Raw genomic sequence first — 22,624 nt, forward strand, 5'->3', positions numbered from 1 at the left:
TAATTCTAGCAGCTCATTCTTCTTTAAACTGTAGTAAATTATTTTTTATTGTCTTAGATGCGCGCGCACACGCGCGCGCGCACACCATCTAACTTGAGCAGTGTATAAGTCCATAACGAAACAGAAAATAGAAAATTTTTGCATAAATTTCTATTTTACATATTCCTTGTAGTCTCTCACGGTTTTTCATAGAATACAGTATTGGGAAAACCTCCTTCGCACTCTGTACATGCAACACTTGTTCTGTGTAGGTATGTCTGTTAATGAACTCCATCTGCCACCCACTATTCAAGGAGTACCTGAAGCAAATAATACAATTAAAAAAAAAATTGAATGTAAACATAAGACAATGCAGGTGCGGAAAATTTCAAATTTCTGGTACTGAAGGGGAAGACATTCATGAAACTGACCAAAAATGTAAATTTTAAATTTAATTTTTACTTATTAGTAGAACTCCTGGACAGTAATTTCCCATAGTTTCAGTGATGAAATTTCACCTGAAGTGCCTCAAAAGTAATTAAATGTGTGACGTGGTCTTCCTGCCACGCTCACTTTTCTAAGTCGGTGGGCAATGATTTTGTGGATTAATTCAGAGCAAACATGCACAGGATACATCTAGAAGGCTGTGATATACACTCTTTGGTTTTATAATTATCTGTGATTTCCATTGGAAGACAGACAGGGCATTGAACACAACAGACTCAAGACGACGACGACGGTAGACACTCTGAATGTGTGTTATGGCAAGGCTGTCCGACTGCCTATCCAATGTAAATGACAGTGAAAGTGCAGTGTGTGCTACATGTTTCCACATAGTCAACAGATGAACATCCCATCCATCTTCTGTGCTGCATGGGGGGGGGGGGGGGGGGGGGGGGTAAATAGTACACCTGGAAAAAATGACGTTGATTTTGATCCAATTACAGACATCCCACCTGTGGAATAGTACCTGTTCTGATAATGGTTTCAGCATCGTGCACCAACAGATAGCACAGTGGCATAGTTACCTGAGCAACATCAGTGTCTAGCATTTAATATAGGGTGTATATGCGGACAAAGAAAAAAAATTCCCAGTTCCATCGGAACTGCAAAAATTATCAATCCTTTGAGTGGTTATGGTTTGATACACAAGCATAGACTTTCCCTGCACTTTAGAAAACGAAACTCAGGGATAAAGACAGTTTTGGAAATACCTGTGGTGTGCAGCAACACATACACTGCATTTTTTTCTTATTACAAAAGTATATATTGGAATTCCAACAAACACCGCATGTTACTTTCAGTCACTGAAATCGAGATTGCGATGCTCTTTTGTAAGCCAGTCATAGCTCATGTCACATGATCTCGCCAGCCAATGACAGTGGATATTCAGAGCATAGGACACGTGATGTAGTCAACCAACAGCAACATCACTGTTAAGTAGCACGAACACACTAACAGGGAATGTTAATAGTTTAAATTAACACGTGTAGTGTTGCTACAAGAAAAGCAAAGCTTTCACATATAATATTGGTCTCTAAGGTTAATAATATGCAAGAGAAGCTGATCTTTCATGTATAGTGTTGTTTTTTCTTTGCGCGTGTTACACAGTAAGGTACATCACACAAATGTGAAAGTAAAATTTTTGATATTGGCATAAATGTCTGATCTGAAGGGTTCGAAATTTTTCTAAATGGCTCATCATCAAGGAGTTGATTTTTAAATGAGAGTCAAACGCTCTGTGAGTTAAGAAATTCATAGTACATTCTCGCACATAGTTCAACTTACGTAAAAGGATATTTACTTTGAAAGTAATGCTTTTCAAACCACCATTTGCAATATTTTCCCACGACCTGTTAGAAATAGGTTCGTTTAAGCAGTTGCCAGAGAGCGCAGATAACAGACGGTACCTCGCTTGCACAGCTACCATGACGTAAGAAGCGTGTACGTACATACGTGTAAAACATTAAAAGATCATATATCAGAGGATACTCCAAAAGCATCGGAATTTTGTGAAACATACTAAAATGTGCGCATTTCAAGTGCACGTTTGTATGTCCAGATTCCAAATGAAGCTTTTCAGTATAGTTTTTGGGATGTAAATTTTCTTGGAGCACCAGTACTGTATTATATCGTGTTTGGTTTTTTATTATGGCATAACGCCAACGTGCTAGAAGATGAAAAACATGCACTTGAAGTGCAGTGAACAGTTGAAACTAACCAGTACTGTGGAATTAAACATTTTGTTTCAAATAAATTGACTGCCTCTGCAGAAAAGGTTAATTAAAGTCAAATTTCTTTAGCAAACAGATAAAAATAGCTTCATTGTTCTGCAAGGCGATTAATACTTGACTGTCAGAAAGGTGGAAATAAAATAATAGCTGAAACTGATAACATATTTTAGCCTTCCGTAGTTATGTGAATGTATTTTAATTCATTTGGTAACTTCTGGCCACAGATATCCATTTGTTTTCATTTGACATGAGAGTAAACGAAGAGGAAATGGCAAAATAAGTAAATGTAAACACGGGTCACTTGGAGACTACCCACTATAACTCGGACTGCTCTGCACCTCAGCCCCGTCTGTATCCACCATATTTGCAAAACAGGTCAATAAAAAAAAAGAAATACGTTCATCTTGAAGAGCACATATTTCTGAAACATAAAACGTGTGTTCGAGGAAATGTGTGTGTTATATGGTCTTAAGTGTGCCAAAGTGCAGTGCCATGTCTCTTCATACAGCATTTTTCTATCGCACGTCACTGTATTTCACTCTGTGGAATTGAAACATGAATATTTTGTAATGGACGCCATCAAACTACATTCAGGACAGTGGAAATTGACATGTCCTATGGTGCCTCTCCTGATCCCTCATTTGGTTTCACAGCCTACCCCTCAAAAATCTTGCGATTAATAGCGGATGGGATTATTTGTAATCGAGAGAACAAGAACTCTTCAGAAAATTTGCACTCGTTATTGCCTACTAGCTAACTCGCTGTCTTGTATGACATAAAATTAAATATAGGATACATAAAACAAATAGACAAGACGAGCAAGAAAGTACAGATTTCTTCAATCCTTGGCTCCTAGAATTTTTCTCTTATGTTGCTACAGCTTTACATGGAATGCTTCCCTTTCTGCGAAAGAATCTATTACCTCATCAAAGTTTGTCAAACCTTTTGCTACATGAAAATTTGAAATGTCGTTATGTAGTACTGAAAAAGCTGTTAATACAAATAATACCCAAGACTGGTGTGGTTTCTCGATCTGATTACGTCTATATTGTTATTGTCTGCTAGATAAAACAAAATAGGCCTTTCTAATATTGCAGCAATTTTGTAACACGAGACTGACCATTTGTGCCAAAACATTTTTATAACATGGCAGAATATAAATCACGAAGTACCAATATCAAATGCCTATTAGGCCTACTACATGCAAACAGCTTTGTTAGGAAGTAGTTTCACATTTCATTCATATACACCAGTTTCTAAAGCATGAGATGGAAAAGTAATATTAATAAATTTTTATGTTAATTTGGAAGAGTCTTATTCTTCCATAATGTGCGATGTTTTCGTTTCTTTTCCTTCCTCATTCTAACAAATGATCTCGTCATCACCAATTACTTCCATTCGGGAGGACAACAGTTCAATCCCGTCTCCGCCCATCCTGATTTAGGTTTTCCGTGATTTCCCTAAATTGTTTCAGGCAAATGCCGGGATGGTTCCTTTGAAAGGGCACGGCCGATTTCCTTCCCAATCTTTTCCTAATCCGAGCTTGCACTCCATGTCTAATGACCTAGTTGTCGACAGGACGTTAAACACTAACCACCACCACCAATTACTTCCAGAATAGAAGTTAAGCGGCTGCTGGCACGGGACTGTACAATCAGTCCTTACTAGTGTAGCAATCTCACCAAAAATGTTCTGTCAAAATCTCATTTTCTCGGATACACTGAGAAGGTAATACGTAATCTTTCTCACGTGTTATTCCTGTTAGTTGTTTATTTCCATTCTGGTAGTCTGCATCTATGGATTTCGCTAGTTATTATAACAACGCTGATCATTCGCAAACCCAATCGACATAATCAGACAGCATTTGGCATTTGTTTGTTCAGTTTTTGTCCGCTCAGCTCATATAGTCGTGTCCCCTTTTGTCTGCGGAAAATTTATTTCTAGATGCAACGAGGATTCTTATGGCAGAGACTTTACGTACACTATGCACGCATTCAAAAATCAACTTAAAATGTGATCAAAAATGTTCAGAAACCAACAGAGATGCATTTCAAAATCATACGAATAATCTATAGATCAACTTGTGCTGGATGCTAGGTGCTTTGTGAAAAAAGTTTTTTCCTCAAGAATATGAATTTGGTGCCCCCTTTCCCCGGTAGCAGCTAGCTGCTTGCTGAGACTGCTTGCACAGCCAACAGCCACATTCCTGTACCCAGAAGCAGCAGAATCTACTGCTCAAACACGACTCAACTGTGCATCCGCATGAGCCCGCTCGTAAGTGCTAAAACGAATCTAATGTAAACAGTTGTAACTTCACGCCTGTCGGAGGCAATTTGTTATGAACAATGCGTAGTGTTGCTAAAGCCTTTGACACATTTTGCTGTTGACAGACGCTTGCATGAGCACTGTGTATCATCGTTTGTGGCACATTTCCTTTGCAGTTTGTTGTTTTCGTTTTTTTTCTCTCATTTGTTTTGTTGTTGAAGTATTATTCTGCAGTAGCGGGATACAGTAATATCCTTTGTTAGAGTATCGTTTCTTACCAGTAAGAATTACAAAAATTACCTGAAAACTAAAACAATGAAAAAGCTCCCATAATTCTAAAAACATTCTCGGGTTTTTCCTGGATCTCATGGTTGTCCCGGGTCGTGTACACCGTTAATAGGGAATGCTCACAGTGAGAAGCAAGCAGGCAACCATGCTGCAAATGCACTCTCGTGCTTCCTATAGCTGACTCAGTGAGTTTGAAAGGGGTTGAATTGGGTGTTTAAAGTGGTGGGATGGGCTTTTTAGAAAATTGCCACACAAATTGTACATACTGCATAAGTTGTGCAACGATGTTGGTATCTGTGGACCACACCTATAGACGGGGTTCTGTACAACTACACACCACAGGTGTCTTCCCCCTGCGGGTCCGGGGGTTAGAATAGGCCTGAGGTATTCCTGCCTGTCATAAGAGGCAACTAAAAGGAGTCCCACACGTTTCAGCCTTTATGTGATGGCCTCGGTCGAGTTTGACCTCCATCTTTCTAAATTTTTCCCAATAGCGAGCCAATTGGGGAAGGGCGCCTTCCATAGTGCATTGTGTCAATCATGCATTGAGATCTTTAGCCCACTATCTCATCATCGCATGGCTGTCACACTCATTCTCCATCTCTTAGGTGTGAACACCTTCCTGGATGTGTTTTCCACCATGCCTTATGCAGTGTCCCTTTCTGCGCTGACGATGAACATGGACTTCTTGGCACCACATATCCAGCATGGTAGCAAGTCTGTTAAGGTGGGGCTGCTATGTACCCTGTTGGTTGTAGCCCCCTAACAACACAGCGATTGCTCTGCTGATGCCTGCACTATTAACTCCCCATGTATGCCATGGAGTAGATGCCCATCTCCTTGGGGCCTCAAGACTCCCGGCGATGGCCATCCTGCCAGGTGGCCCTTGTTGGTGCTCAGTGGCACCAATGCGGAGGGTCCCTGGTCAGAGTGGGTGGCAACAAGCCGGATGACGCGCGATGAAGTGTACCGTGTCACCTCTTGCAGGTGATCAAAACGCCAGCAGTCCCTACGTGTTCCAAATATCAGTAAAATGCAAGGAAGTACAACCCTAAATCATTCCCCTCTCTGGCCACACCATGGGGGGAATGCACGGCTAAGGTTGGCTGCAAACCTTATTCAATGCAGTACCTCGTATGTACAGAACTGATGGGGGCTCCTTTGTTTCGATGAAACCACAGCTTTTTGTAGACCATTTAGAAGGCATGTTTGGGAGGTGGAGGGTTTGTCCAAAATGCGGTCAGGGTCAGTCTTGATAAAAACAGCATCCTCTGCCCAGTCACAGGCATTACTCGCTTGTGACAAACTGGGTGATGTTTCCGTTACCATCACGCCTCATGAGAGCTTAAATATGGTCAAGGGTATTACATTCCGTAAGGATCTTCTTCTGCAGTCTGACGACGAGCTGCGCGCAAGCTTAGTGCCAAGGCGTTCATTTTGTTCGACGTGTCCTATAGGTCCGAGGGATAGTCAGGTTGCCACCAGTGGCTACATGTTGACCTTCGAGGGCAACACATTGCCCGAGAAGGTAAAGATGATGGTCCACCACTGTGATGTAAAGCCATATAGCCCTCCCCCTATGTGGTGCTTTAAGTGCTGGAAGTTCAGCCATAAGACTTCCCGCTGTACTGCCAAGGTCACATGTCGAGATTGTGGATGTCCATCACATCGCAATAATCTATGTGCCTCGCTTCCCATCTGTGTCAATTGCGAAGAGCATTATTCCCCTTGCTCGCCAGACTGCAGGATTTTACAGCGTGAAAGGAAAATCGTGGAATACCAGACCCTGGATCGACTGACCTACACTTAGGCCAAGAGGAAATTTGAGCGTCTATATCTTGTAGCCCCATCCGTTCCGCAAATTCCGGTCGGCTCTCAGAGCCGGAAAACTACACCTGCCCCCTTGATGGTGGGGGGCACTTCCCTCCCTGTTGCTCCCACATGACCTACCTCAGGAGCATGCTGCCCCCCCCCCCCCCTTTCTCCTTCCCAACCATCGGGGGCACCAGTCCCCACTCCTCAGCTGCCGAAGCGTAAGTATTCTTCGGCACCTCTGACTAGGAAGGGGCCCCTTGTGTCATTTCCTTCCCAGATTTTCTGCTAGTGGGAAATATGACTCCCACAGTGGCTGAATTTCTGAAAAGTAGCTGGTCATAGGGCTTCATGATCATCCTCAGTCTCGGAGACTGTATCAGTCAAGCTCTCCCAGCCAGAGGAACCCAAGGAGCAGCGAGAGAAATCCAAACAGATGGTCCCCAAGACAAAGGAACTTCCGGTGGCACCTACACCACCACTACCTACAAGCTTTGCTTCTGGGGATGAGGTGGAGATTCTAGTGTCAGCCGAGGACCTAAATCCCATCGGACCCTCAGACACCGTGGATACAGACTGCTCAGGAAATAAAGCGGTGGCAACAGGTGACCCTGAGGCGTAAACTGCCTCATTGAATGTTCCATGCTTCCCAGACTCATGATGATGTCATCCTCCAGGCCCACAGACACCTGCCCAGATGGGCTTTAACCAAGGCGGACTGGGAAACTTTTACCTCTGCTGTCACCATTGAAGCTCCCACACATGGTAACATCAATGTGATGGTTGAGCAGGTGACTACAGGAATTGTTTCTGCAGCAGGAAATGCGATCCCTCGCTCACTAGGGTGCCCGTGGTGAAACACAGTCCCTTGGTGGTTGCCGGAAGTCGCTGAAGCAATTAAGTAGCGTCAGTGAGCTTCTACAGCGGCACCCTTCCCTGGAGCACCTCATAGCCTTTAAACGGCTCCGTGCCTGCGTGCACTGGCTTATCAGATGACGGAAGCAGGAGTGTGGGAGAGAGATGTCTTGCCATTGGGTGTCATATGTCACCTCTCCAAGTCTGGGCAAAGATTAGACGTGTTTTCGGGTACCAGACCCAAACAGGTGTTCCCGGTGTTAACATAAACAGCGTGTTATCTACCGACAAAATCACAATTGCCGAGCACTATGCTCAAGCCTCTATCAGAGAATTAGCCCCCACCTGTCGCACTCTCAAATGGTGGCTGTAAGGAAAAGTGATTTCGTTCACTACATGCCACAGTGAATCCTTTAACGGCACGTTTACAGAGTGGCCTATCCTCAGTGACCTGGCATATTGCCCGGACACAGCTGCTGGTCTAGATCGCATCCACAGTCAGATTATTAAACATCTCTCATCTGACTAAAAGTGACGTTCCGTCGTTGTCTTCAATAGCATGTGGTGCAATGCGTCTTTCCATCGCAATGGTATGAGAGCACCATCATTGTGGTGCTCAAACCCGATAAAAACCCGCTTGATGTGGAAAGCTATTGGCCCATCAGCCTCACAAACATTCTTGGTAAGCTGCTGGAATGTATGGTGCGTCAATAGTTGGGTTGGGTCCTGGAGTCGTGTGACCTACTGGCTTAATGTCAGGGCGGCTTCCGCCAGGGTCTCTCTACCGCTAATGATATTGTGTCCCTCGAGTCTGGAAAAGGCTGTGCGGATGGCAGACACCAACACATGCTTGCCATCTTTCTTAGGTTTGTGAAAAGCATATGACACGACTTGGCGACATTATATCCTTGCCACATTATACGAGTGGGGTCTCATAGGCCCACTCCCGATTTTTATCCAAAATTTCCTGTCGCTTCGTTCTTTCTGTGTCCAAGTTATTGCCTCCCGTAGTTCCACCCATATCCAGGAGAATGGGGTCCCGCAGGGTTCCATATTGATTCTCTCTCTATTTTAAGTGACCATTGACGGTCTAACGGCAGTTGTAGGACCATGCGTCTCGCCTACTCTGTATGTGGTTGATTTCTGCATTTCTTACTGCTCCTCCAGTACTGGTGTTGCTGAGCAGCGCCTACAGGGATCCATTCACCAGGCGGAGTCATGGGCTCAAGCCCACAGCTTTCAGTTTTCAGCTGCAAAGTCTTGTCGTGCACTTCTGTCGGCATTGGTCCCCCCGGCACCAGAACTTTATCTTACTGACAATTTACTCACTGTAGTGAAGGCATATAGATTCTTAGGACTGGTTTTCGATGCCCGATTGACTTGACTACTTCATCTTCGTCAGCTTAAGAAGAAATGCCGGCAGCACCCCGGCGGCGGCGGCCTCAGTGTCATGTTTACTCGACCCAGTGCACCACTGTGGCATTCACCTAGCGACAGTAGCTTTTAGAATGAGTCTGGTGACCAGTGTCCTGGTGGAGGCTGGAGTTCCCCCATTCAAAGTTAGGCGTGCACAACTGCTGGCCAGTTACGTTACACACGTTCATAGTTCTCCTGCATATCCAAATTGCATCTCCTTTTCCCACCCCCGGCAGCCTGTCTCCCGCATCAGCAGTCCGGTCAGGGCCAACAATTGTGGTTCGCGTGCTATCCCTTCTGTTTGAACAGAGTCCTTCCCTTTACCACCTATACTTGAGGTCCATTCACATACACCTCCATGGTGTACACCTAGGTTGCGGCTTTGTCTGGACCTTTCACATGGCCCTAAGGACTTAGCTAACCATATGACTCTCTGCTGTCGCTTTCTTTAGATTCTCGACATGTACTGGGGTCGTGAAGTGGTTTACACTGATGGCTCGATGGCCGATGGTGAAGTTGGTTTTGCGTATGTTAATGGAGGATGTATAGAACAGCACTCCTTGCCCAATGCGTGCAGTGTTTTCACTACAGTGCTGGCGGCAATATTTCGTGCTCTTCAGCACATCCACTCGTGTCCAGGTGAGTCATTCCTCCTGTGTACTGATTCCTTGGGCAGGCTACAAGCTAGCGACCAGTGCTGCAGCTCAGAAGTGGGACTGATATCCCCGATGGTGGGGGGGGGGGGGGGGGGTGTTGCTCGTGAAGTAGGTGGTGCGAGAGCAACAGGGAGTGAAATGTCCCCCACCATCAAGGGGGCAGGTTAAGTCTTCTGGTTCCGAGAGGCGACAGGAATGTCAGGAACTGATGGGACGAAAAATATTCTCGTAGCAGCGGTGTAAGAGATGGTCATAGCCACAGGATGTAGGTGCTCAAAATTCCTCTTAGCCTCAGTGTAGGTCAGTTGGTCCAGAGTCTTAAATTCCATGATTTTTCTCTCTTTCTGTAAAATCCTGCAGTCTGACGAGGAAAGTGAATGATGCTCTCCGCAGCTGACACAGATGGGAGGCGGGGCACGTTGAGTATTGGGATGTAATAGACGCCCACAATGTCGACATGTGACACTGGAAGAAGACTTATGGCTGAACTGGGAGCACTTAAAGCATTGCTTAGATGGAGGGATCTATAGCTTGACGTCAGAGGTAGACCATCACCTTGACCTTCTCAGGCAATATGTCACCCTCGAAGGCCAAGATGAAGACACTGGTGACAACCTGATTATCCCTCGAACCCTGATGAACGCGCCGGACGAAATGAACACCTCGCCACTCGAAATTTGCATGCAGCTCTCTGTGAGACTGCAAAAGAAGGTCCATGTGGAATATAATACCCTGGACCATATTTAAGCTATTATGAGGTGTGATGGTAATGGATACATCCCCAACTTGTCACAAATGAGTAATGCCCGTGACTGGGCAGAGGATGCTGTTTTTATCAAGACTGAGCCACAGTGCATTTTGGACAAGCCCTAAATCTCCCCAAACTTGTCCCACAAATGCTTCACAAAAGGTTGGATTAAAAGAGGGATTAGGGACCAAACTAAGAGGTCATCAGTCCCTTGTTCCGAATAAAACAATGCCACAAGTGTGAGAATAGAACAAACGAGACTGACAAAACAAAAGAAAATGGAAGGGAAAAATCACAAGAACAATGAAGGGCAACAGATGAGTAAATTGACAAAAGGGGGACAAGAAACCCACAGAAACACAAGAAACGGGATGAAGAGAGCAGATCAACAAAGCAGATGACCATGGTTGGCTGACCATGAGAATAAACAGGAGAAGCCAGCTACTCTGCAAGACAGAGGGACAAAGGGCATGCACTAAAACTTAGATAAAATGATAAAACCCACCCTCACAAATAATATGTAAATCAGCCAATGAGGCATTGTCAGATAAAATCGACGGCAATAAGACCAGTAACTCAAGATTCTGTCGCTGGGCAGTCAAAGTGTGACAGTGCACCAGAAGATTAGCCACTGTCAACCAGGCACAGCACTGACACTGAGGCAGGTCTTCGTGGCACAGGAGGTAACTGTGGGTCGCCCAAATGTGGCCAATGCAGAACTGGCAGAGGACAAGTGATTCCCTGCGAGAGGCCCGTATGGAAAACTTCCACACATTCGTAGTCTCTTTAATGACACGCAGTTTGTTGGACCAATGATTATGCCATTCTGTCTCCCAAAGCCAGAAAAATCCTGCAGTGTAAGTCAGAATGCAGGTCAGGTTCAGGGATGCTCATCTCCAGAAGTAGTTTCTGAATAGTCTTGTTTGGCCAGCCTGTCGGCAAGTTCGTTGCCTGGCATTCCGACGTGACCTAGGGTCCATAAAAACATCACTGAACAACTGGACCATTCCCTAGTGTAATTTGCGTTTCTGTCCTAAACTCAGTATGTAGTGAACCTGTGCCCCCTCAAAACCCTCTTGAAGCTCTGGTTGTCAGGATAAGGACAATGCGGGGAAACAACTGTCTGCAACGAATATCTTTCTCCAGATGGTGCGGTACCCCTGAACATATTGGGTGCACTGATTGATCAACTCCCTAAACCTTCCTACCTTAATGAGATATTAATGCTCATAATCCCTTGTGTGGTCGCGCCATGCTTACTGGCTAAGGTAGGGAGGTCGAAAATTTACTGTCACAACTCGACCTCTGTCTTTTAAATACAGGGGCTGCCACACATTTCATTGTGGCTCATGGTAGTTATTCGGCCATTGATTTATCAATTTTCAGCCCAGGACTTCTATCTATCCACTGGAGAGCACATGATGACCTGCATGGTAGTGACCACTTCCCCATCTTCCTGTCACTGTCCCGGCATCAGGCCCATGGACGCCTGCCCAGATGAGCTTTAAACAAGGCAGACTGGGATACTTTCACCTCTGCTGTCACCATTGAATCTCCCCCACGAGGTAACATAAATGTGTTGGTTGAGCAAGTGACTACAGGAATCATTTCTGTGGCAGAAAACACAATCCCTCCTTATTTAAGGTGCCCCCTGTAAAAGGCTGTCCCTTGGTGGTCACCAGAAGTCTCTGAAGCAATTACGGAATGTCGGCGAGCTATACAGCAGCATAAGCGGCACCATTCCCAGGAGCACCTCATAGCCTTTAACCAGATCTGTGACCGCATACGCCAACTTATCAAACGAGAGAAGCATGTCTCGACCATTGGGTGCCATACGTATCATTCCCAAGTCTGGGCAAAGATCAAACGTTTTTTTGGGCACCAGACTCAACAGGTGTGTCCAGTGGTAACATAAATGGCGTGTTATCTACCTATGAAAACGCGATTGCGGAGCACTTTGCTAAGCACTATGCTCAAGCCTCTGCATCGAAGAATTACCCCCACCTGTCGCACTCTCAAATGGTGATTGGAAGGGAGATTCCTCTTGTTCACTACACGCCACAGTGAATCTGAATCCTATAACACACCATTTACAGAGTGGGAGCTCCTCAGTGCCCTTGCACGTTGCCCTGACATAGCTCCTGGGCCAGATCGGAAACACAGATGATTAAACATATCTTATCTAACTAAAAGCAACATCTTATCATCTTCAAGATCTGGTGTGGTGGAGTCTTTCCATCCCAATGGTGGGAGAGCACCATTCTGGTGCTCAGTTCTGATGAAAACTTGCTTCATGTGGATAGCAATTGGCCCATCAGCCTCACGAACGTTCTTTGTAAGCTGCTGGAATGTATGGTGTGTCAGCAGTTGGGTTGGGTCAGGTCCTTGAGGCACATGGCCTACTGGCTCCATGTCAGGGCAGCTTCCGCCAGGGTCGCTCTACCAGCGATAATCTAGTGTCCCTCGAGTCTGCCATCCGCACAGCCTTTTTCATACGCTAACACCTGGTTGCCATCTTTACAAAAAATGTATGACACGACCTGGCGACATCGTATTCTTGCCACATTATACGAGTGGGGTCTCCGTGGCCCGCTTCTGATTTTTTATCCAAAATTTCCTGTCGCTTCGTACTTCATGTGTCCAAGTTAGTGCCTCCCATAGTTCCACCCATATCCAGGAGAATGGGGTCCTGAAAGGCTCTGTATTGGTTGTCTATCTATTTTTAGTCGCCATTAATGGTCTAGCAGCAGCTAAAGGGCCTTCTGTCTCACCTCTGTATGCAGACGACTTCTGCATTTCGTACTGCTCAACCAGTACTGTTGTTGCTACAGGAAGCCACCCACAAGGTGCAGTCATGGACTCTAGCCCACGGTTCCCAGTTTTTGCCCGCAAAGTTGTGTGTTGTGCACCTCCATCGGCTTTGTACCATTCATCCAGAATCAGAACTTTACCTTAATGACGATCCAGTCACTGTAGTGGCGACATCGATTTTTAGGACTGGGTTTTGACGCCCGATTGACTTGGTTTCCTCACCTTCGTCAACTTAAGCGGAAGTGCAGGCAGCACTTCAGTGGCCCCTGCTGCCTGAGCAACACCAACTGGGATGCAGGTCTCTCTACACTGCTGCAACTCTACAGAACCCTTGTTCAATCCCCCCGTGACTATGGGAGTTTCGTTTATGGTTCTGTGGCGCCCTCAACATTATGTTTACTCGACCCAGTGCACCATTGTGGCGTTCGCCTAGCGGCAGGAGCTTTTAGGATGAGTCCAGTGACCAGCGTGCTTCTGGAGGCCAGAGTCCCTCAACTTGCACGTGTTTGTAGTTCTCCTGCACATCCGAATCACCATCTCCTTTTCCCCACCCACGGTGGTTTATCTCCCGCATTGGCAGCCAAGGTCAGGGCTTCCAATTGCAGTTCGTGTACGATGTCTTCTTTCCGAACTGGATTCCTTGCCTTTACTACGACCTGTACTTGAGGTCCATTCATGTACACCTCCTGGGCCGCATCTTCGTCTGGACCTTTCACATAGCCCCAAGGAGTCCATCTATGCCTTGAAACGGTCCGGTTATTCAGTGGTGTTTGTCTTGATCCCAGGTCATGTCGGAATCCCAGGCAACGAACATGCCAACAGGCTACACGGAAACAGCTTTTGGAGATCTCTGCAACGGACTTGCTTTCAGTACTATGCTCCAAGGTTTTGCGGCTTTGGGAGATGAAAGGGTAGAAACTCAGCACGCACAACAAACTTTGTGCCATTCATTAAAGAGACTACGAACGTGTGGCAGTCCTCCATGAGAGCCTCTCGCAGTAACTCTGTTGTTCTCTGCCATCTCTGTATTGGCCACACTTGGGTGACACATGGCTACCTCCTGCACCATGATGACCCACCTCAGTGTCAGTGCTGTGCTCAGCTGACAGTGGCCCATATCTTAGTGAGTTGTCCTTCAGCTGCCCTGTGATGGACTCTTCAGTTACCGGACTTGTTGCCATTAATTTTAGCTGACAATATCTCATCAGCTAATTTAGTTTTACATTTTATATGTGACAGAGGGTTCTAACATTCTATATAAGTTTTGCGCGCGTCCTAAGTGTTCTCCACTCTAATGCTTTTAGGGTGGATGTTTTAATGTCTTGCAAAGTGGCTGGTTTTTCCTTTTTATTCTCTTGGTCGGCCAGCCACCGTCATGTCTTCTCTTGTTTTTACCCCTTCTACCTGTTTCTTGTATCCTCTGTGGTTTTATTTTTCTGTTTTGTCCATAGTAGTGTTGGTTGTCGTTCTTCTGGCTCTTCCTTTCTCCTGTTATTGTGATGTATGTCTTCCTTCTTTCCTTTATAACTATTGCAAACTGGTTATTATTGTGAGGCTAAAGGGTTGCAGACCTCTAGCCCATCTTCTACTCTCACCACAGCATCAACATTAATGGATGGACCAGTGCCATTAGAGGATCACTTGTAAGATGGTATGACATGCCATGGTCTTCAGTGATGAAAGGAGATTCTGCCTGCTTGCAAGTGATTGTTTGCACATACGATGTAGACTTGGCAAACACTGCCTTCTAGAGTGATCTTGTCAGACACACATTGGCCCCATCCCAGGGCTTATGATGTGGGTTGTGATTAGCTACAAATCACATTCATCTTTTGTGTCTCTAGAGGGGACGATGACCAGCGCTTAGTGCAGATGTGTTGTTAGACCCATTCTGCCGTTCTTTCGAGAGGAAGGTGATCTGTTGTTCAAACAGGGTAATGCTCACTCGCACACTGCGTGTGAGACTAGACATGCTTTGCAAGATATGCAGCAACTTCCCTGGTCAGCACAATCAATGGACTTGTCTCCAGTTTGAGCATATGCGGGATACAATGGTACGAGAAGTGACTCGTGTGCCTCCTCAACAAACAGCCTGCAGAACTATGTGAGTAGGTCGAGCAGATGTGGCATAACATATCCCAGGGCAGTATTTACCATCTATAGAATTGACTGGATGCCACAGTAGTGACTGCCCATGGAGGCTACACAACATACTAATATGGGTGTTTCATCATGGGTTAATACCTGGTATGCCAGAACCACTTGTGCTGTTAATCTGTAAATATAATTGTTTCATGTACTCCATATGCACTGTTGCAACAATAAACTTTTTTACACTTCCAACATTGAATTATTCAGCAAAACTTTTTTTTATTCTGTTGAAGTATGATGCAAACCAGCTGTGCTGAAGCCATCAATTCCATAAAACTTAAGTTTTTCAAAGAGAGCAACGTGATGTACACAATGAAATACCTTGAGAACATCACGAAAATACTATCCAATGATATTTTATTATTTGTGAATTGTGCTGTTTGATGAGTGGTTGTATAAAAAGGATTCTTTCGAGCAACCCTTCTAGAATCAAAACTGTGACATGCTAAGTAAATTGTTTCCACTTAAGTATGAGACTTCTCTTGAGTACTTTGTTTTTAAATATTTTGGAAAAGTTGACAGTAGGGAAAATTGCATATTTTAACCTGTCCGGAAAAATTCCCTGTGCCACTTACGCATTCATATATCACTAAGGACATTACTTATTAATCATCTCGGGTGCGGATTTGAGGTTGCAAGTAAGACCTCTTCTCAGTCAGAAGTGGAACATCATGCATTGGACTACTACCCCCTCTGATAAACTGCACACTACCAGGGAGGCTACTGCTTCAAAGTGCTCCTCCTTGAAGAAAACCCATGTTGTCTGCGCATTTGTTGTGCCACACCAATCCATAATTTAATCTTATTTAATGAGTCACCCCCATGTTTTGGTTGTGAAGCCTTACAGACAGTAGTTAGTGTACATCATGGTGGTGCTTCCTTCTTATAGTTCTCTCTGCTAAGCATGATCTTCTGGATTCCTCATCTCTAATATGTGCAGACAATGTACAGGCAGTTGAATGGGTTTCCTTGTTTCACTGAGAATGTGGTTTTCGTTCTTAGCTATAACATTTTAAATTACTTTTGGAGCAGGGGCAGGATAATTGGGGTTGAGGCGTGGCACCTTATATTACTTGTGTAGAGAGCCTGTGTATCAGGAGAATGACTTGTGCACAGTGACATATGGTTGAGTATGTAGTTCTAATTTTCATCCATCAGAGACCAGTAGTGCTCAGAGACAGTCAAGAAACAGGTCAAGAGAATGTTTTTGTGAATTGTTGTTTATTTATGTTTGTACAGTTTTGTAAATGCTTTTTGTAACGTGAATGTGGTCTAAAGTAAATATGTGTATCATTGTTCTAATAATAAACACTGTACAATCTAGGCTGAGAAATTTTTAACACAGTGTGAATGCAGACGACGGGGAATTTTGTATCGCAATATGTTAAGTAAGTTTATGGTGAAAGGAAAGCTAATTTGAGTGCAAATGAAAATAGATATTAACGTAAATTATAAAAAAGTATCAGAATGTTAAGTATTTATTTCGGTGGAAAAAGTAAAGTTCGAAAGTATGTTATTTGGTGATTGGTTAGTCATGAAAAGTGCAGACTAACGCAGGAGAATAATGTTTTTCTATTGGCTTAAAGAAAATTGACCAATCGGAACAGAGTATTCTTCGTGCATATTTTCTCTTGGATATGTAGAATTCTTACAGCAGTCTAAAGTAGTAGGAGCCCAGCCCTTCAGTGGTACGGTCGTGTGTAGTATAAGCTCTGAAGGAACTTACAATTTGCCAGTTTTAGTTGTGCTACATGTTAAAAAAGTATTTTAAACTGAAGGTATATTTATTCTGTGTGTTTTTCGGAAAGTACGGATTTTTTAAGTAATTTTGTGTATGAGAAAAGACAGTAATTCCATGTGGTGTATTGAGCAGATGGGTGACTAAAAACTTGAGTGCATTAGACACTGATAAATGTAATAGTTGTTGTTGTCTTCAGTCCTGAGACTGGTTTGATGCAGCTCTCCATGCTGCTCTATCCTGTGCAAGCTGCTTCATCTCCCAGTACTTACTGCAACCTACATCCTTCTGAATTTGCTTAGTGTATTCATCTCTTGGTCTCCCTCTACGATGTTTACTCTCCACGCTGCCCTCCAACGCTAAATTGGTGATCCCTTGATGCCTCGGAACATGTCCTACCAACTGGTCCCTTCTTCTTGTCAAGTTGTGCCACAAACTTTTCTTCTCCCCAATTCTATTCAATACCTCCTCATGAGTTACGTGATCTACCCATCTAATCTTCAGCCTTCTGTAGCACCTAATTTCGAAAGCTTCTATTCTCTTCTCGTCCAAACTATTTATCGTCCATGTTTCACTTCCATACATGGCTACACTCCGTACAAAGACTTCCTGACACTTAAATCTATACTCGATGTTAACAAATTTCTCTTCTTCAGAAACGCTTTCCTTGCCATTGCCGGTCTACATTTTTTCTCTCTACTTTGACCATCATCAGTTATTTTACTTCCTAAATAGCAAAACTCCTTTACTACTTCAAGTGTCTCATTTCCTGATCTAATTCCCTCAGCATCACCCGACTTAATTAGACTACATTCCATTATCCTCGTTTTTCTTTTGTTGATGTTCATCTTATATCCTCCTTTCGAGACACTGTCCATTCCGTTCAACTGCTCTTCCAAGTCCGTTGCTGTGTCTGACAGAATTGCAGTGTCATCGGCGAACCTCAATGTTTTCATTTCTTCTCCATGGACTTTAATACCCACTCAGAATTTTCTTTTTGTTTCCTTCACTGCTTGCTCAATATACAGATTGAATAACCTCGGGGACAGGCTACAACCCTGTCTCACTCCCTTACCAACCACTGCTTCCCTTTCATGCCCTTCTACTCTTATAACTGCCATCTGGTTTCTGTACAAATTGTAAATAGTATGGCGAGCATTTTCATTTATGAACAATCCATGCTTAGTAGCTGTTCAGATTTCGGGAAATACGTTACCATGAATTTACTTACATGAATGAAAGGGTTTGTGCAGGACTGGGTTAAGATTAGCACGGGCTTCGCAGGGAACATGTTCATTATCAAGATTCAGAATATACTTAAGTTTTGCCAGTATTTCTACTTTTCATTCTAAATTCAGACCTTTTCCTGATTTTTGGAATAGTCAAGTTTTACGCAGCCTGATGCGTGTTGCCGTATGGTAGGTTTCTGCTCAGCTTTCATACTGGCGATCTGCTGCAATGAGTTCACAAGTAGGTGCAGGTAATGGACGAAAGGAACTGCGCCGCCACAGTGTCTCCTGCTGCATGCTGGGTCTAGGTGACCATTGACTCTGCCAGCTGCCTTGGTCATCCCTCTTCTACTCTGTTTTAGTTGTATAGATGCTGGTAGCCCATTTTTCTTCTGCAGCCTATTTTACATTTTAGGAGTAGTATTCTGATTAAGGCAAGACCTTAAGGTCTTGGTAACCTGCCTGCTGGGTGAAGATGAAACAACAATGGAGCAGATTTTTATACTTTCTCAAAGACAGTAGGTGCTGTCCTCATCTTTAACACCTTGACTGTAATAGATCAGGGGAGTGCGGCTGCTGTTGAGGGATGGCCCCTGTCACATGTTGAATCTCGGGAGCATTCACTTGGTCCCACCCACCCACCTACTGACTTGATGTTCATTATGTTTTTAGCCTTTTTCCTACTACTGTTGCGAATCCTCCCCTCTAGAATGCATTTTTTACTCCGTAACTGTTGTAGCCCTTCATCGTCTTCGAAGGGGTCAGTTACCCACAAGGTTTCACATGCCTCAAATGAGCGCTAGGGAGGTATTTGTTAGTTCTCTGATCTGCATTCTGGACCATTTCATAAATTTTTACCTCCCTGAATTATTTTTTAGCTGTGGCATCAACACTGCTTTCAATGTCTTGTTTTAACACTGCTATACACTTTCAGAACTCAAAATTCCTGGCTGACCTCAATAACTCCAGATGATCTCTCTCTTTACTAAGGGCTGACAACATTACTGTTTAATCCCTTAACTCTGCAACCAACCATCCAGTGACTTAAATTGGTCAACGTGGACTTGCCTCTTCTTTTATTTCTGCAGGGGATAATGAATTACTCAAATTAATTTGATTACTTTAGTAAGGAAAATAATTATTTTGTGTTGTCTTGAGTATAGTGTCCACTATTTACCCCACTGAGTGATGCAGATTGATATTCTATTATTTTCTGATGCATTTTTGCTTGCAGGGTCGCATTGTGGAATGTATTCACTGTGGCTGCAGAGGGTGTTCGGGATAAATTCACACTTCGATGAACTGGAGTGTATGAAGTCAGAGACAGTACTCGGCAGACTAACTGCCAGCAATAGAACGAATTTTCACAAAGACTTGATTTTTATTGTAATTTTTTCATGTACATTATTACCATTTGTTAATAAAGTTATCTGTTTAAACAGCACAATGTTTTAATTTCAGAAAAGGAGAAATTCTTGTTATTAAATCCTTAAATGTGTACTGAGATTTAACGGAAAAATTACATCCACTTAGTTGGTGGTACGCGAAGGGTTAGTTAATAATGTTCCTTTTTCAAATGCCAACTGGTATAAAAGGAGAAGACACTACAAATATAATGTTTTGGTTTTGTCTTAGAGCATCTTTATGTAGGTATGGTCTGCTGACATAGGAAATAAATTCCTGTTCAGATGTATTAATAGGAGGAAATTTGATGATGCTCAGAGGACGTGGTAAAGTATATCCAGTTCAAAGTGATACTGAGTAATGCTTCTTTTCATCGGGGAGTGCAGGCAGTTGGAGAAATAGTAGCATCCTAAAGTCCTTGTTGGATCCAACTTTATTGGGGCTGTCTGCTATGGGGACCCAGAGCCAAGAAAGTATCCTCTCCTGCATTACCCAGTATCTTCCAAGATTGGAACAACTTCAGCACAGCCATCACTAAGGCTTACAATACATATCATTCTGCTCTGATAAGAGGAAAATTCTAGTCGCAATACTTCCCATCTCCCCCAAACAGGTCCTCTGTTATTCAACTAATCTACACTATACAGTGATCTATCCTTATACCACATCTACTCCCAATCACTCATGAAACCTATCATAGGACTGTGGAAGACCCAGGTGCTAGACATATTTATGGACATGCCAAACACATCCTTTTCCAGTTCAGTCACATTTAGAGTCAAATATGAAAGCAGTCATGTAATATACCAGCTCTACTGTAATGATTTTATTTTACCCTGACTATGGATCAAATGAATGGCCACAGTTTTGTGGCTGACCACCCAGTAACAAAACCCAATGTGTTAGAGCATTAACAGACACTGTTTCAGTCTCTCTCTCCCATGGTCGGGTGAAGATTATTGTGGGAGCACATCTCCTTGAAGAATGATACCATTTGATGACTTGGCTAGAAGCCTGAGAAAATCATAGAGTTTTTAGTTTGAGTCCAGGGAAGGATTGTGTTGTAAGTTGATTTATTTATTTATTTATTTATTTTTGGAGGGAGGGGAGGGTTGTAACGTGTTTTGTATTGTTATATATTTAGCTTATCAAATTACCTTCCATTACGAACATGGGTGCACTTGGCGACTGTGATATGATTTACAAATTACAGAGCATTCTTTTTTGTGGGTATTATTTGGCAATCTAGATTTCTTCTAGTGCTTAGCCATTATCAGTGCACCATTGCATAGGATCAGTGCATGTCAGTTCCCTGTTTTTGGGTGTCTTTCACAGTTCTTTCAAGAGTACCATATTTGCCCACCCTGTTCTAAACCCCTTATTTCCTGCAGTTGTCCCATTAATTTCATTTTATTGTTGGAGTGAGATGTTTATTTTTATTTTTGTTGGCATGTGTGTGTAGTGACTATACTGTTGCCATTTTGTATAAGCTGGAATTAGGCATTTCCCCATATTGATTACGTCATGGATCAAAGCAGACATGTGGAACTGCATGCTTCCCTAAATGGCAAAATAACAAACAGGCAGTTTCCAGCTGCCATTTATGCCCACAAGCATGAACACTTTCACTTTTTTGCTAGCGGCAATCAATACCACATCCCATATCAACATGACCAAAGTACTGATGGCCATCAAACTCTACGTGCTTTCGTACTGATATACATTACAAAACTGCAGAGCAGAGGAATATGTGAATGACCTGAGTCAGCTTTCACTTTCCAAACTTAAATGACACCAGTTGTGAATCCAGAAGCCCCATCCACACCTTGGTAGCACTTATTGTTCAAGGATGTGGTAAGCTAGTGTCAGAGATAATTGACACATGATTCTGTGCTTTTGGCATTAGTGTAAAAGACCTTTAACCTGAACCGAATTTTCTGGGAATGGCCTTGGTACATTGGTGAGACAAGTTCTCTTCATTTATGCCTGACACTCTTTTAAGCACAGAAATACTATCTTCTTCTTAGTAGTTCTTCTTCCACAATGCCTTGATAATGTCTGCCAAACCAATAATACACTTCTTAAGACAATGGATTGACTGCTGAATAAGTTTTATCTTCTAACACTGTGTATTTGGCCTCAGACAAGGCATTCAATGTTCACTTGATACTAGCAACAGTCTCATGAGGTGCTGGGTCTGGGTTCAGAGGTACTTCATTTAACACTAGAAAACAAGCAGATGCCTAAAATTACTCAAGCAGCATGTCTCACAAGTGTGAAATGAGCAGAAGTTATTACCAATTTCTGGGGCAGTGATTCCCAAGCTATACTCCACAGATCTCTAAGGATTCTGCACCCATCTTCCAGAATTTTGTGCGACCACTACTGAAAAACAAATAAGAACAAGTCTCCTTTGCACCCCACCTTTGTAACACTACTCTCCAACAAGATTAGATGGCGGGTTGTAAATCAAGTTGAAGGAGCTCTGCCATAGTAAATCAATCTAACAAACAAAACAAACAAACAAACAAACGAACAAAAAAAAAAAAAAACTTCACAGGAGACGAAAAGATTGGGAAGTAGCTTAACACACAATGTATGCCTTACTTCCTCGGAACCTTATGGCTGGCCACCCTCTTCATTACATCTCACAGACATCATTTCTGTTGTGTGTTTCTCCAAAACACATCTTTGCTTAGGAACCTGCAACATAATTGCTTAGAACGCAACATATGTAAAAGAAGCTGTACTCAGAACCAAAAGTCTGTAGCTGCAAATATTTTGAATACACCAGTAATGGAAGTGTGCAAATCATAGGGACATTAGCAAAACATAAACATCAGAGGAGCTCAAAAAATTCCTTAGTACAGTTTAAATACAGGGTGCAGTGAGGGAAAATATCAGAAAAGTGTGGGCAAAAACAGTTAATTGCCCGTTTGAAGGAAATGAAGAGATTTACTTTTGAGCTGAGTAAAACTTGACCTTAAAAGGCATTTCCATTAAAATTTTAAGATTGTGCACTCTTTTTTTTCATAAGA

The 22,624-nt window shown here is 43.3% G+C and overlaps 1 protein-coding gene across 3 annotated transcripts in view; it reads left to right on the top strand.

Moving 5' to 3' along the window:
* Positions 1–19,623, top strand: part of LOC126334617 (protein BUD31 homolog) — a 49,288-nt gene extending 29,665 nt beyond the window's left edge. For all 3 annotated transcript variants that reach the window (XM_049997033.1, XM_049997034.1, XM_049997035.1), the window contains exon 5: positions 19,417–19,623. In XM_049997033.1, coding sequence (XP_049852990.1) covers positions 19,417–19,467 — 51 coding nt within the window. In that variant the 3' untranslated portion in view covers positions 19,468–19,623. The remainder of the gene's footprint in view (positions 1–19,416) is intronic.
* The last annotated feature ends 3,001 nt before the right edge of the window (positions 19,624–22,624 follow it).

This window comes from Schistocerca gregaria, chromosome 2, assembly GCF_023897955.1.
Source record: "Schistocerca gregaria isolate iqSchGreg1 chromosome 2, iqSchGreg1.2, whole genome shotgun sequence".
Classification (NCBI taxonomy): Eukaryota; Metazoa; Arthropoda; class Insecta; order Orthoptera; family Acrididae; genus Schistocerca; species Schistocerca gregaria.